At 40.5% G+C, this 15,332-nt stretch overlaps 1 protein-coding gene across 4 annotated transcripts in view; it reads right to left on the bottom strand.

Moving 5' to 3' along the window:
- Positions 1-15,332, bottom strand: part of LOC111861548 (potassium channel subfamily K member 9) — a 386,136-nt gene that overhangs the window by 78,431 nt on the left and 292,373 nt on the right. For all 4 annotated transcript variants that reach the window (XR_004512695.1, XM_023846208.2, XM_033750364.1 and 1 more), the window contains one exon: positions 3,497-4,929. Coding sequence is in view for 3 of the 4 variants with exons in the window: in XM_023846208.2 (XP_023701976.1) it covers positions 3,497-3,778 (282 nt within the window). In the remaining variant the exon portion in view is untranslated. The remainder of the gene's footprint in view (positions 1-3,496; positions 4,930-15,332) is intronic.

Below are 15,332 nucleotides of genomic sequence, written 5' to 3'. Positions count from 1 at the left end.
GATTTAAATCCAGTGTGACTAAGTACTGTACCACGAAGCACTTCATTGACCACTTTTCACTTTAATTGGCAGTAAGTAATGTTTCCCTGTGGTTCGGTTAATGCATGTGCCACAAGAATGAAACTTATACAGTCAGTCGTATCACGATGCTAAACCCTTCACAACCGACAACTGTTGTCCATCAACATGAGCAAATTTATCTACACGCCTCCCAGGAAGGAAATGCGGGAAAGGTGACGCGACCAAACTCTTTTGAGCAGCCAACCTCAACACATTAAAGTAACTGTAGTGCTGGCGTGTAGAGGGGGTCGTTACGTCTCTCCCCCCCCCCTTATTTGTTTTTGTACGAGTATTTATGGTTAACTAAACGTAGTCTCCAGTAGTCTAGGCCAGTGGTTCTCAACAGCAGCTCGGTAAATTCTTTTGTCTATAAGACGAGGTCCCGGTATCGGACCGCGGCCCGGCGATTGAGAAGCACTGTTCTAGACTTATGACGACGAATGGTAGGGTGTTTAATGAATGACAATCGGAAATGATGAGGAACTATTCAGTCATGGCTTATTTCAAGGCACTATCCCAACATGTACCTGGAGGGCCTGATGAAACCACGAAACCGTCAGTGACAGTAGCCGGTGTCCGTATCGAGACACGAAACCTACACCTCCAATTACAAGTGAGACACGTTGCCATCTGAGACAATTTTCCGGATCTGATATCCTTTGGTCGGTCCACATGAAGGATCCTTTAAAGAATGTGGCATGTATACCCACTGCTAAGCAACGACCGCGAAACACTATAAATAACGGCCGTTACTAGACAACGGCCCATAAACAGCAATAGAGAAAATGTGATTTCTGTGCGGTTCATGTTGAGATATTATAAGTAGTACAGTTAGTTAGCGAGAGCAGTTGAGTTGATTTGAGTTAGTTTGTTGATGAGTGACTGAGTGAGTTAGAAATCTGCTGAGGTTCAACTGTTGTGAGTCGTTGCTCTGAGAAGCTGGTAGCTGATACCTGGGCTAGTTCGGGAACCCCAGAGCAATGAGAACGTTCGCCTTTGGAATTCTCTACCGAGCAAAGGCTAGTGACAGTTGCGTGTGTGATAGTGACTTGTAAAGTGTAGTCACGCGCTGTAGAAGTCCGCTCATCAATCCAAAATCCGCCTATAGTCACACTCATACACGTGACAATAATACAACAAAGCACCATGCTGTGTTTTAAACTTTAACATTTTGAAGAGGAAGTGAATATTTCATGGCACAGCATCCTATGTACGTGAAACTGACAACACAAAGTATACCCGCCGTTAAACACTGGCCAATGCCTTGGGTGTGAAGTGCAGCCAGCAGTGAATGGGGTCGAAAGGCCGAAACATGTAGGAGATAATTAACGTGTAGTGCATCTGCACAGAATTTGTGCTGATGGAAATCAATACAAAGGTTCCTGTAGTCGTCGGTTGCCAAGGGACTCGATGCCCGTGCGGCAAGGGAAAGCAGACGCGTTATTGCCTATGCCAGCGAGATGGTAGTGCATCGAAGTGCAGGGGAGAATCTCTAGCCGGGTCATGTTGTTACTTTTCTGGCACGTGTACTTTCTTCAAATAGGTTTGCAAATAAACTGTCTTGTTCGGAACAATGACTGAAACAATTTAGTATCTGAACACAGTTGCTATTTATAAAAACACCGCGAAGAAACATAAAATCGCGAAGAATAATAATTCTTTCCTTCTGTGGAAGCTAAACAAAAACGGAGAACATAGATTCTAATGGGTTCTGACAAAGATGTATAATACACATAATTACTGGGTTTTTGGATGTTTCCCATCTTCCTGTATTCTAGAAAATAGAAAACACGACGTTTTGGAAACTGGAAGATCTGTATGACGTGGCAGATTCTTCATGGGTTTCCATAAGGTTTCAGTCTCGAGTGTTCAGGTTTTATTCCACAAATGACGCTAATTGTAGATACTATATGTCTTAATATTTTTTTCCCCATTTTTTTTTTTGCATTGATGCTCATGCACTTGGTTTTGTTGGCTAGGTTTGTAGCACAAATTTCTACCTCCTTTTTATATTAGTCCCACGCATGTGTATGCTCTATCAGAATCGTTATTGTATATTTTCATGTTATCTCCCGCCGAATTAGCCTGTTCTCAAGTGATTAAATAGCTGAGTAAATCTGACAGGGGTCGTTCAGTGATTGAAAATAACTCTTTTTAAGGGGTCGAGCTAAGTATCTTCCCCAACTCACATGAGGGCGGAAAAAGAGCCAGTTTCCGAAACATCGTGTTTCTATTTTCTAGAATTCCGAACGCTGAGAAAAGTCCAAAATCCCAGTAATTCTGTATGGTGAACGTAGGTTAGAGAAGTGTTATAAAAAGGGCGATCTTGATCCTAAAAACAAATGAATTTTCAGTAAATATTTTAGTTTCGATGCAGAAAGCCGTTAAGAAAATGGGACTAACAATAAAAAAGAATGAAACTAAATTTATGGCACTAAATGACCCTGCCTATTTAAATTTGACGCATAACCGAAATTTGGAAGAAGAAATTAAGCGCAGGAAATACGTAGATGTTATTACATATGTTGCAACTGATGAAATCCAAATTAATAAAGAGCAAAATTAATCTCAGGTGTATAAAATTATTATATTTCCAACAGTGCTCTTTGGATCTAAGAGTTAGACTCTGAATAAAGCTCACGAAACACTTTTTGGAGTTTCTGAGGGAAATATTTTAAGAAGAAACTATGGAGCAATACATACTGAAGGGGTTTATTGAAGATGTTACAATGAAGAATTATATAGTTTATTTAATGATGTTGAAGTATATTAACAGGATTAAAAATGGATTGAAATTGGCAGGAAGGGAAAAGCAAGGCAGGGAGACAAAGACTGAGATGGATGGGTACTGTGAAGAGGGATTTGAGGAACTTGGGTGTAGTTAATTGAAGAGCAAAGGCACAAGAGCGGGATGGCTGGAGAACGTTCTAGAGAGAGCCAAGGCTCACAAAGTGTTGTAGTGCCAATACTACTACTACAACTACTANAGCGAGCGAAGACAGTGCATACCTTAGACCGCTCGGCTACCGTGACCGGCACTACTACTACTACTACAAATAATTTACTTCCAATGGTCCTGAAGATGGAATGCTATAAAGTCAACAGAGCACAAAGAAAACTGAAATTAATTTTATTCCGTCTTTACATTTGTGGTCCAACCGGCCGAACCTGACTGAAAATGTGGAAGTGAGGGCCCGACCTCAACTTCAGTCAAAAGATCTGAATTATTAAGAGAGTAACGGAGTCAGCAGGCGGTGAAACACATTCTGGCCTCACCGTAGTCTGCTCAGTAGTATGTCTAAGCCAGTATTCATGAATTTCCCTGAACCAATACCGATAACACTTTTGTTGCATTGCAGATAAAATGATACCATCTCTTGGAAGTCAGTGTAAGCGAGACAGCACACTATGAAAGAGTAAACAGGTGAAGCCTTACCTCAGAAAACACGTTGAGGCCACAGCACGATAAATCCCACAGTTTGAGTGCAGTCTTGTTCCGTAACTCCACTATAGCGCTTACATGCGGGATGTCGCCTCCCTCGATAGCTCTGAACACAAATGCGCCTGCAATGGTATACCCAACGACGAGGCCAATTATGCCCACATTACTAAACATAAACGCAATAAACTCGCGAAAATAGTCCTTACATTTCTGTCCCCATGATTTCTTGCGGTATCGACTGGATCCGTATCTTCGTGTTGATCGTTTTCTTTCCATAATAGCAATGAGGTGCAGAAAGATATAACGAACAATATGGACGCAACCAGTTCCGTAGTGTTGGCCAAACTATATCTTCTATCTCTGTTATTGTTGTACATATATTGTCCGCAAGATACATCACCTTCATAGGCTGAAGATGAATATTTACAGATTGTACCTAGGTTTACCGAACATCGTTTTTCTACCCACCACTTTCTGGAGCCACTATCGACGATAAAACCGAGCCACAGTGAGGAAAAGAAACTAATTAAATACAGGGAAACCGACACAGTACTCAGCTTGTATTTTTGCAATTTTTTTCGTGTACTGATTGTTGCAATGTGGCTTACCGAGAGCCAATTTGTAGCACCGGAAGTAAAGATTTCACGTTCAAGTCTCGAAACCCCTGGCTCAAGAGACATGCACCAAAATGGAAATTTATTTTCAAAGAGAAGGAAAGAATGGCGAAGATATTTAAGAACTGTTAAATGTTGATTCAACATCAACAAGGGAGGTTCCGAAATGGGGTGAAAGGAAAACTGCTTGTTTGTAATTTGTGTCGTTTTTATATAGTCTTTCGCCCTGAAAAATATTAGAATCAATTCGATGCCTACGGCACTGCTAGTAAAGAGTAAATATTCCCTTATAAAAAACAGTAGTGATAAAAGTTCAATAGAGTTGGAATGTCCTTTGCCTTTACTCCTCTTACTCCTCTGCGGCACCCTGTTACAGAAGCAACCACCGATGAAACTTAGTCTCCTTGCTACAGGTCTGATGCGGGAGGTTTCCCACAAAATATCTCTCTTAAGGCATGACAACGAACATAGAGTTAAGCTGAAAAGAATGTATTTCAGAAAAGTTACACACAGCACAGCCACTTGGAAGTCGATGTTCTTCCTTGGTCCTCCCGTATCACTGAACGTTCTTATTTTGAGTGCTTTCCGAAGTAAAATATGTGATATATCCTCTTCTGATAATGATGGTGACTGATCATCCTCCCATGGTGCCATGCTGGAGAAACATCTGCCGGTGTTATGTCTTCTGCGGACGACATTACACGTACTCAGACAACTTCACAATTCATCAGTGTCTTCTGTGAAGTTTGTGAGGGACTACGGAAGGCAAGTCACATTATCTTCAGGCTTTTTGAAATCTGTAGCAAAGCCAGTCTGCAAAGAGCAAATAAAAATTATATATATATGTATATTTTACAGCTGCAGCAATAACAACGGGCGGAAGGAGGGATGGAAAGCGAAAATTCGATGTGCTCTGACATTGTTTACTTCTAGAGACATTGGCCTTACAGAAGCGTCACTGAATTTTGGCAGTTCTCACTACTCTTAATACTTGTAAAATTACCATTAGATGTGTCCACTTGGCCAGAGGCGTAAGGTTTGTAAAAAATTAGGAGACTCTGATTCAAATATATTTTTGTTCATCGGTAATTATCTGTGATGGTAGAAAATTTTCTTTGTTCCTATTTTCCTACCACATGCGGTATGCCTTGATAACGAGGTACTAATTCCTCGAGGAATCCGCAGGAAATAGGGACGTGAAGAGTCTGTTTGCAACTCAGCCGTGTTCGCGTTGCGTGTAGATCACCTGCTTTTCCGATTTGGAATCCGCTAGAGACAAATATCAGAGCACATGAATCAATTTCTGGACTTCTGAGAATAATATTAAAGTGGATAGTACGGAAATAAATTTAGAGTGTATGTACTGGATTAAGCTGTCTCAGGATCAGGTCAAATAAAGTGTTCTTACGTACGGTTGGGGACACACCATAGCTCAAGCGGTTAGTCGCTGGCTTCCCACCGTGGGGGGCCCGGGTTCGATCCCGGGTCTGGTCAGGTAGATTTGTGGTAGACAAGGTGGCGCTGGGGTAGGTTTTCTCCGACNAACCGTGATTTATTCTACAATATTCTCATAGATTTTGGGCTACACATGAAATTAGTTAAGTTGATTAAAATGTGTTTGCTGTCCAAAAAAATAAAAATTAGAATATACGAAACTATAATTTTGCCTGTGGTTTTGTATGGGTGTGAAACTTTGTTTATTTTTTTAGCTGAAACTGGAGACTATATATTTCTCCGAAACTTCCCTTGATTTTCACCGTATTACATGGTGTTGAATGTCACAAGATTTGTCTTGATTTTGTATCCGTTCATGTGGGGAGAAATGTAAAGTATTTTGTATCTGATAATGCTAAAATGTTTGGTTAACGGACAGAAACACTAATCTTTTATTATTATGAGGATTAATGAAATCTAGTAAAATTCTCAGGCAGCCTTTTTTCGGCCGGAATGCAAATCATTTCGACTCTTGCGAGTGGAGACAAGCAACAGCGCGATGCCAGCCCGTAATCATGTAGAATGCTAATCAGGATCACTAGGACATCTATTTATAGTGGCCGACTGTTGTGGTCAGTTCCTGCTGGTATGATGTGTGTCTCAGTGATGCACCCTTCAGGATGCTGTTCAGAAGGAAGCACAAAGAAATCAATTGAGATGCATCCCAAACCCCAAATGTCCAACATTCAAACCGAACAATCTTCTAGGGCTTAAGTGTATCGAAAAGATTTTATGCAACACGTGGCCCGCTTACCACATGAGGCCTATTACTATGGTTACAATGGTGGTCCGTTTCAAGAGGTTATGACTTTAATTTATTAATTATCCATGTAGCGGATTAACTACTAATATAACTAATTAATCGTGTATGTTTATAAATAAAAAAAAACATCTTCATTCGTCAGTGGCTCTAGAGCCCTTTACAAAAAAAAAATCTACGTAAATAAGTAAGGGCTCAGCTAGTCAAGTTAAGTAAATAACTGAATAAAAATATAACTGCTTATAAACTGAGGACTTAATTAAGAGTCTAACCATCAAGTCCGGTTATGATAATTCGATAGAATTCATGGGAAGTAACTAATTATGAATCAACTAAGTAATCAACCAACAAGAGTGACGTTAATGGTTTTAGTAGTATTGGTTTCATTCGCTTAGTTTGGCCGGTGGTTGGCTGTAACTCTTTCTAACTGATGCAGATGAGGACGTGAGCAGATGCAACTCCGGGAGGGTGCGTGCAGGTTTAGAGTATCTGCTGTTGGACAAGTTCACAAAGGTGGTGGCCATTGTTAGAACTCTTTATAGTGAGTAACTAACTGCTTAAATAAGAGACTGACAAAGGAGCTCATTAAGCACATAATTAAGTACCTGAATAGCCAGTCTGAAGTGACAGGAAGTTGGAGAAAGCTGCATAATAAGGAGCTTCGTAACTTGTACTCTTCTCCAAGTATAATTAGAATGATAAGTGAAGGATGAGATGGGCAGGGCATGTAGCACGAATGGGGAATAGGAGGAATATTAATAGGATATTAATGGGAAAGCCGGAAGGAAGGAGACCACTGGGAAGACCAAGAGCTAGGCGGATGAACATTATTAAAACGGATTTTAGAGAGATAGGGTAGGATGGTATGGATTGGATTGATCTGGCTCAGGATAGGGGCCATTGGATGGCTATTATGAACACGGTAATAAAGTTTGGGGATCCATAAAATGCTGGGAAGTTCTTGAGTAGCTGCTCAATTGGCAGCTTCTCAAGAAGGGCTCAGCTCCATGAGTGAAACAGCCAGTCAGGGAAATGACTGACTATAGTGGAGCTTAGGTAATGAGATCCCACGTTAATCCCAACCTGCAGTCACTCAAATTGACTGACAGTAACACAAGAAGACATCCGCTGTTCGAAAATATACAAATTTAATGTAATTAGTATATTTCGTTGCAGTAGAAATGGATGTTGGTACAACGTGACATTATATGTTAATGTAGCTGCTGCTCTAGGCTATGAATAATTTAACCCTTTACCCTTTACTTCGAGCCCGGCTCATTTCAATCGTTGTTTATATGTAAAATGCACATTCAGAACTTTCGAATAAGTAATTTTGCCAAAGAATTCGAATTTCATATTTTCCAATCCAGTAATTCTAACGATATGACAGTTGGAACAGAGCATTGCTTTAATTAGTTCGGATTATCATGTCGCAATATAATTACGTAACTGGCCAATATGTTGCAATGTAACGAACTTCATGGCCACAAAGTCGTGCACATGAGTAATGTGTAGTGCTGGCGCTCAGCTACATATTCCCTGCTTATTTCAGTTTGAAGGTGTATATAACCACCAATGGACAGGATCCTGCGCCAGTTCCATCCACAGATTTCCACAAGGCACAATTTCCCATACATCATTGTTGACCCCCCATTGGTTTTTCCATCTCCGAAGTGGCTGCTTGTCATGGTTTTATGCCAAAATTTCGTGTAAAATGCATGTTCTCTAATCCAGGCTATATATCTAGGCCTCGCCTTTGATTTACTCATTGGTCTGTAACACTAATCCTGCTTCAAAATGTAACAGCCTCCGTTTATATGCAGACTCAGTCACTCTTGGGTCAACAGTCAAGCAGTCAGGCAGTTTCTCAGTTGTACAGGAAGGTTGCTTAATGGATGTCGTCAACAATATGAATGATTTTCATGTATAAAGAAAGATGCAATCAAATTTGAATCACTTGTTGGGGGGGGGGTTCAATCGATATAGCGACTAGGTTACGGGGTGGAGACACCAAAAAATCGGGGCTCGATATCTGGAAGGAGTAAAGATATTTTTTATCTCATTAACAGCGTTCATTTTAGCTACAGATGCTAATCATCCTCCTAATAAAGAAGCTAAAAGGTGTTATTTCTTCGGAGGTAAAGTGGACAGGGCGTAAGTTTAACCGCGCACTTCCTTCTACTGCAAAGTTCACGTTTGTTTGGACATATACTTCTGCTGTCCCATAAGCCATCATGGCGTGGTGCTTAATTAGCCACACGAACTTTGCCCTAACTTTTCTTTAACCTACCACTTTTCGGTGCCTACCGTTTCGGGGAAAAGCGTAATTTTAGGCACGCATTGTGTGGCATAATTTCGTTTAAGGAGCCCACCACAGGCTCAACGCAATCTAACGCATTCCAGTCAGTAGCAGGAAGACCCCACGAGTACGGAATGCTTGCGGTGTACATTGCCACACTACCCACGCAACTTACAAGACCAAAGACAAAGATTAATGAACGGTCAGAAACAAGGTGTCAGGAATTTTGACAATCTGCCCTCCCTCTCTTCTTTACGTTTAGTGCCACAACAAACACGAGCTCTACTGCCATCAGAAACCAGAGCAGAAACATTAGCATGAAGCGATCCAGTGTAAGCCTCGCATTCCAGAGGCAGACGCTCCCCTGCCTACACAGCAATGTACAGTGCGTAAAATATGATATTACGGCTCGATATTTCTGACATAATGGTTGTAGAGGCGAGTTCTTGGTCCTTCCCCGGAAATGTTTGCTACGTCACTGAATAGACTGTGTTTTGGCGACACAGCACTTGGGAAAACAAACTTGATGATGAGCTAAAATTTATGACGGAAATCAGGGCATGGTTACATGGTATGTGAGAATTGAGTCTTTCAGTGTGCACGCTATGAACAGAACTTTATTCTGAGATGTAACGCAAGCCTACCCACGTTTCGGAGGCTCATACTGCCTCCATCTCCAAGGACCGAAGGGTAAGCCGAGCAATCAACCAGCGAGCAACATGAATTATATGGTTGATTTGTGATTACTACAGTAAGCTTTTGTTTATCCGACTGTGTTTCGCTGGAAGTTCCGAGTATGTTACAATTCACCGCCTTCTATATTGGTATATTTTCGCCTTTATGTGGCAGCGCGGGACGCAAGTCAGCTGCACTTGCCTGTCAAGTTAATGTTTCAGAGAGCAACAAGTGTCTGCTCCTTCAGCATCCTTACATGCTTATATACTAGTGTCATAAGAATCCTTGAACCACTGCATCCGAAAGTGTGACACTAGTGAAAGGAAAGAAAATGCATTAACTGTTCCCCCCAAAATTTGAAGTTACCAGATGAATAGAAAAAGTGTGAGTCGCAGTTGTTGCTTCATCGTGCATTTATGATCTTATGGCTCAAAAAGTCGCACTGCTAAATTTTCCTGATATTTCCGATAGTGGCAGTGAGGGTACAAATGAAAGTAAAGTTTCAACGGTATTATATGACTGATTTGCGTTGAAATTCATTGAAGGAATTGCGATATGAAGGGCCAAATTTTGTAGCAAAGCAATGGAATTCAAAGAACAAACAGGAGTGACTGATGAGTGAGATTTTTCTTATGGCTGACTAAAATGCTTTAAACTTCGGATAAGCTTCGATATTTAAATGTTTCTTAAGAGAATGAAATCTGATGATCATGAAACTGCTGACGAAAATGTGAAACAACTGGTAGAGGACAACGATGTATCTGAAGACCAAATTTATAATGTTTGTGAAACAATTGTTTTGGTGACACCTACCAACCACAACACTGCCTAGCGAAGATGAGACTCAAGCAACTGGCTTTAAGCAAAATAAGGATAGTTTAACTGTTCTTGCATGTGCTAATGACGCAGACTCATAAATATTTAAGCTGCTATTGGAAATATAATCTACCTAGAATATTCAAAGAATTTTCTCATTTAGCTGTCAGTTATAAGGCCCATAAAATCTTTTGGATTGGCAACGAAATATTTTTGGATCTATTAGCTTCTGTGTTTGTTCCAGAAGTTAAGCAGAATCTTAAGAAATGAGACCCTTCCAAACTCTCAAGTGAATTTTGTAGTTAGAAAATTGTAGAGCACACCTATTTGAATCCAAGATGGTGTCTGAGTGTGCAACTATTTGAGCACGTTAATCATATGGATAAGAATGTAATCCAAAGTTCAAAGCAACTTCAGTGTAAGATTTCAGCTGCACTGACCGGGAATTCAGTTTGAGGGAGAGGAGTATATTGTAGCCAAATGTTATATTTACAGATGCATCTTCAGAAAAAGATGACTAGGGATAACTCATTATAAGGCCTATTCAAACAACTACGAGGCAAAATCTTGAGGCTGTGAAAGAAGAGTCTACAGATAATGCAGTTACTAAATTTCAAGAGAATGAAATGGAAGAATGGATTAAGACCAATGAAGGAGTTGACAGTGTTATACATAAAAGAAGCCAGAAGCTGCTCAAGGGTAAGAGGCTAATGATGCGACTTTACACGAGAAGAATATTTATTGGAACCTGTTGAAAAATTTTATTCAAACGTTAATGAAATTTGTGGAGAAAAGTCCAAGTTGTGTGCATAGGAAATTTTAAGTTACCATACGCTCCAGAAAAAGGCAGACTTCATTCAAGGAAGGTTACGTCCCAACGCTTCCCAGGGGAACACCAGAGAAAGAGGCAAGCGTCTCCCTACAGAACCTTGCAATTCGACCCGCTTCCACACTTGATATCGCCGGTCACCGTGAGCAAGGAAGTAGCTACAGAGTGTGATTCTAAATTATTGTCTCAAAAACGAAAGTAAAACCGCTAATGGAATATGAATGTACAACAGATGTTTTATTTGGTAACGCTGTACTTGCCGCATTGTTGTCTGGGAGAAAATATGACGTCATGACTCAAAATGGCGACTGTTTAAGAGAAAACAGTTTGCGTGCTTTGGTTTCTCGAAACGAAGTCCAGTATCAGAATGCAGCATGACGTCATGACTCAAAATGGCGACTGTTTAAGAGAAAACAGTTTGCGTGCTTTGGTTTCTCCAAACGAAGTCCAGTATCAGAATGCAGCGACGGTATAGAAATCAATATGGGAAAAATCCACCTTCAGAAAATGCTACCCGACGTTGGCTAAAGCAATACCCTGAGACCGGCAGATCGGCTCCTGAAGCATCAGAGTGTGGAAAGCAGTAAATGCTGTGCTTCAAGTTGTATTTCTTGCAGTGTTTTGTAAATTTATTTCTTTTGTATGCATCTCTTCATTATAATTCCTTGTCTTAAGTCGCAAAGTCTAGCTAACGGCAAAACTGACTAATCGCCACGTCCTGTTCCCCAAATATGCCGGATAAATGGACCTTTACTGTGAGCCCCGATAAACGCACTAAAGTGTCTGAAGATGTCAGACGTCTAAGCGAAAGCTANAACTCAAGCTATAATTGGCTAATGTTAGCTTTCTTTTGCTTGTTTTTCTCAAGGGACATTAAGGTATTTCCAAGGTTGTTGGCTGTATACTTCATTCCACATGCTTCCTCTCGAAAAGCACCTGGCGGATTTCAATAAAATTTGATAAGGGAGGAGGGTACACAAAATCTAATTTTATTTTTTGGCAGCCAAAATTATACCAAGCTCTGTTTCAACTTACGACACCTTTCAGTTCTACTTGTTCATTTATTTGCGTTAGAGTACAGAAGTTGTAGAAATGAGTGTTGAGATGAGAGTAAAAAACCAATTCCAAGACGGAGGGGGGGGGGAGAAAATAGAGGCAGCTTAATTCGAAGTATGTCAACGGAATTTGCTTGGAATGTCTGAGGAAACGAAAACCACTGCCAGAACAGCTGGTGTCTCAGCTGCTATTCAAAGAGAACACTTCCCGAATAAAAGAGATAGGCGTTACCACTACAGTTAATGATTTCTATCATATATATCATTGTTTATACGAGGTCATTGAAAACTTTATGAAATGCAGATATCAGTAAGAACTAGAGGCAGACCATTTTTTCCAGTTGAGCGGTTGGTATTACTGTTTCATATTCGGGCGGTAATGGGTTGCAGTACTGGACATGGGANATTTTTCGAAAATATTTAACAGTACTCAGACGTTCAAAAATGTCTCTTGTCTTACAATTTGAATTAATATTAAAAATCGGCTCAATTATATGTGGTTACGGAGGGCGCCAGAAAAATATACCACGGGCGCCGTGTTGGACAGCGCAGCTCTGAGGTCTTACTGAAATGTAGGCACATCTTTTCCAATTCATAATTGATCAATGATTTTAGCTACCAACAGCATCATGACATAAGCAGACGCATATAGTTATGAGCCGTGAGTGCTATTTGAAATTAGCCCGTTTTTCTCTGTACGTAGATCTAAAGAACAGACAACCATTGACCACCGAAACATCAGGATCGAGAGTTGGAATCCAGCGAGGGGCATAGTCGGACGTATGTGTTTTGATTCATCCGCAGTCCGTCCGTACAGCTCGAGAACTGCCTGACTGATTTCCATGAAATTCTGAAATATAAATACTACGAAACATTCATGAGCCATTTCAATTCTAGTTCAGTCTCTAGAAGCATCTGGAGTGTACCTTGCAATTATATCAGAGGAGAAAATTACGAACAAACATTGCACAAAAACGCGATACTCCTTATGATCAACAAACCCTTTCCGTCTTACCATAATCGACATAATTAAACAGAAGTCGCACTGTGTGTACATTTCTGTTTATTAATGTTTGACAGTTACTGTATTATATTTGTGGGACATCCTCTCTAATGAGAGGATGGGTCTGTCTGTTGTATATGCTGCTGGGTCTCGCCAGCGCAGTCTTTCACGGGTCCGAGTCCCATGGGACTCGCGACTATATTTTACTGTCTCAGATCTGAGACTTCCTTCTTCGTCGCCTACTATAACTCGCAGGGTCACGGTGGAGGCATTCGACCCCACATTCACATGAGTATTCTATTTCAGGTGCCTGAGATATTCGTTATACAGCCGCGGGGCGGCACCAACAGAAAACACTGTTTCCAACAATACCCCTAATGTCGTGTGTTTAACTATACGTTGCTTATAAACTGGTTCTTTTGTTACGCGTTCATTTCTGTAGGAACCTGTTTACCTAATCTTTGCTTAGCAATGAACGTATACTCTGGCTCCGCTATTCCGGCTTTAGGGCTCTCAGAGTATGATGGAAACGGTCGTAGTCTGATTCGAGGTACTACGAAAGCATTTACTGGAAGGGCTGAGGAAGATCACAACTAGCCTGAAACAAGAGTATCGGTGTCCCGGCATATACGAGTATTAGCATCGAGAAGATGCCAAAAACATTATCGCTTGAGCCACCGTGCTCCGTTTTGCATCAAAGAATAGTGCATTAAACAATATAACAGTCACTATTCCCGTTAATTGTCGTATCTAACCTATGCAAAAACGTTTTCTCTTCGCGAAGCAAGAATACTGCCATTCACAGAAAGCAGGTTTCATTGGAGAGACAGTAGTTTGTAAGCCTCGAGAGACCTTGGAGGAGGACAATGTTGTGCAGATAGGGACTGTATATCATTAGATTACATTAAACTGAATAGCCTCTGGCTGTACTAAAGTAAATTGCGTAGAATACAAACAGAACTCGCACAGGCAGAGTTCTCACAGGGTCAGGGTGGGCGGTGTGGGAGGTTTGGAAGGCAACGTGAACGCCATGAACCTAGTATGGCCACAATAAAGAGAACGCGGTTACTCTCTTCACTTAACGGAAATTATTACTGTACCCGTACGAAACGTGAGAGCAGAATGGTGATGTACCGTCCGACCACCTATGATGTTCTTGTAAAGTATGAGCAGGAATAGTATGGTAATTGAGTGTCCTGCTGCATTACTTTGTCATCAATGCAACTTAATAGATTGTTGTGGGATTTGTGGTGGACAAAGTGGCGCTGGGGCAGGTTTTCTCCGAGTACTTCGGTTTCCCCTGCCAATCTTCATTCCACCAATTGCTCCACAATCACCCTCACCTATTATCTGAGGGTTGGTACAATAGCCCAGACGTGTCCGCAGTACAAGGGACTTAGTCCCACCCCACTAGCATTAAAAACATCCCATTGCATGGTTATTACTTGTCTGAGCTTCGAGTATTGCTCGAAACTGTAGGAAGGTCGGAGATGATAAACTCACAAACAGTGGCACAATTGCACTAGAAGTCAACTGTAAAGAGAAATACTAATACTAGCAATAAATAATAATAGATTGTTGATCGAACCGTCACTTAGTCCATGTTTTCAGTTAAGTTTGCTGCATGTTTTTGCGCTATACATGGCCATAATTATGTATATGTGATAATTTCCATAAATTGCAATACTCTACTGAAGTGCTATGTAGACCGTAAAATGACGCATTTCCTGCCGTGGTGTTATTTCCTGCGCTCTGTTTTTTCAGTCACGTGTATTTCGTGGGTGGTATCTTCGTTATATGTGCTTTGATGGTCTGTGCACGGGAACTACAGACTGATCACCTCTATTTCACGGAATCCCATTGCACTATTATCACCTCGCAGTCACTGTCTTGCTTGCGACAGTATGCAGTTTTTCGTCACAGGAACTCAGGAGTTATTATAGGCTTATTACTCGTAACTATATATATTCAATTCAATTCAATTCTTTATTATTTATGTGCCAAGTCAACAACCGTAAGGCCAATTACAGACTTAGCACAGTGTAGATTAAAGTAATTACGTGTAACATTATACAAACATTACACAAACACATTATAAGTCAAAAATAAATTACAGGAAATTTCTTGGGAAAACACAAAAATGAAGAAAAGTAAAAAACAAGCAAATAAATGATGATGATGATAATAATAATAATAATAATTTCATTATCATAAAACTAGGTGTTATTTAGAAGTGAAAAGAAACATAAATATTTAATTAATAATAATAATAATAATAATAATAA

This window comes from Cryptotermes secundus, unplaced genomic scaffold (assembly GCF_002891405.2).
Source record: "Cryptotermes secundus unplaced genomic scaffold, Csec_1.0 scaffold48, whole genome shotgun sequence".
Lineage (NCBI taxonomy): Eukaryota > Metazoa > Arthropoda > Insecta > Blattodea > Kalotermitidae > Cryptotermes > Cryptotermes secundus.
Note: the sequence above shows the minus strand (reverse complement) of the source record. Positions and strands in the feature narration are given on the sequence as shown.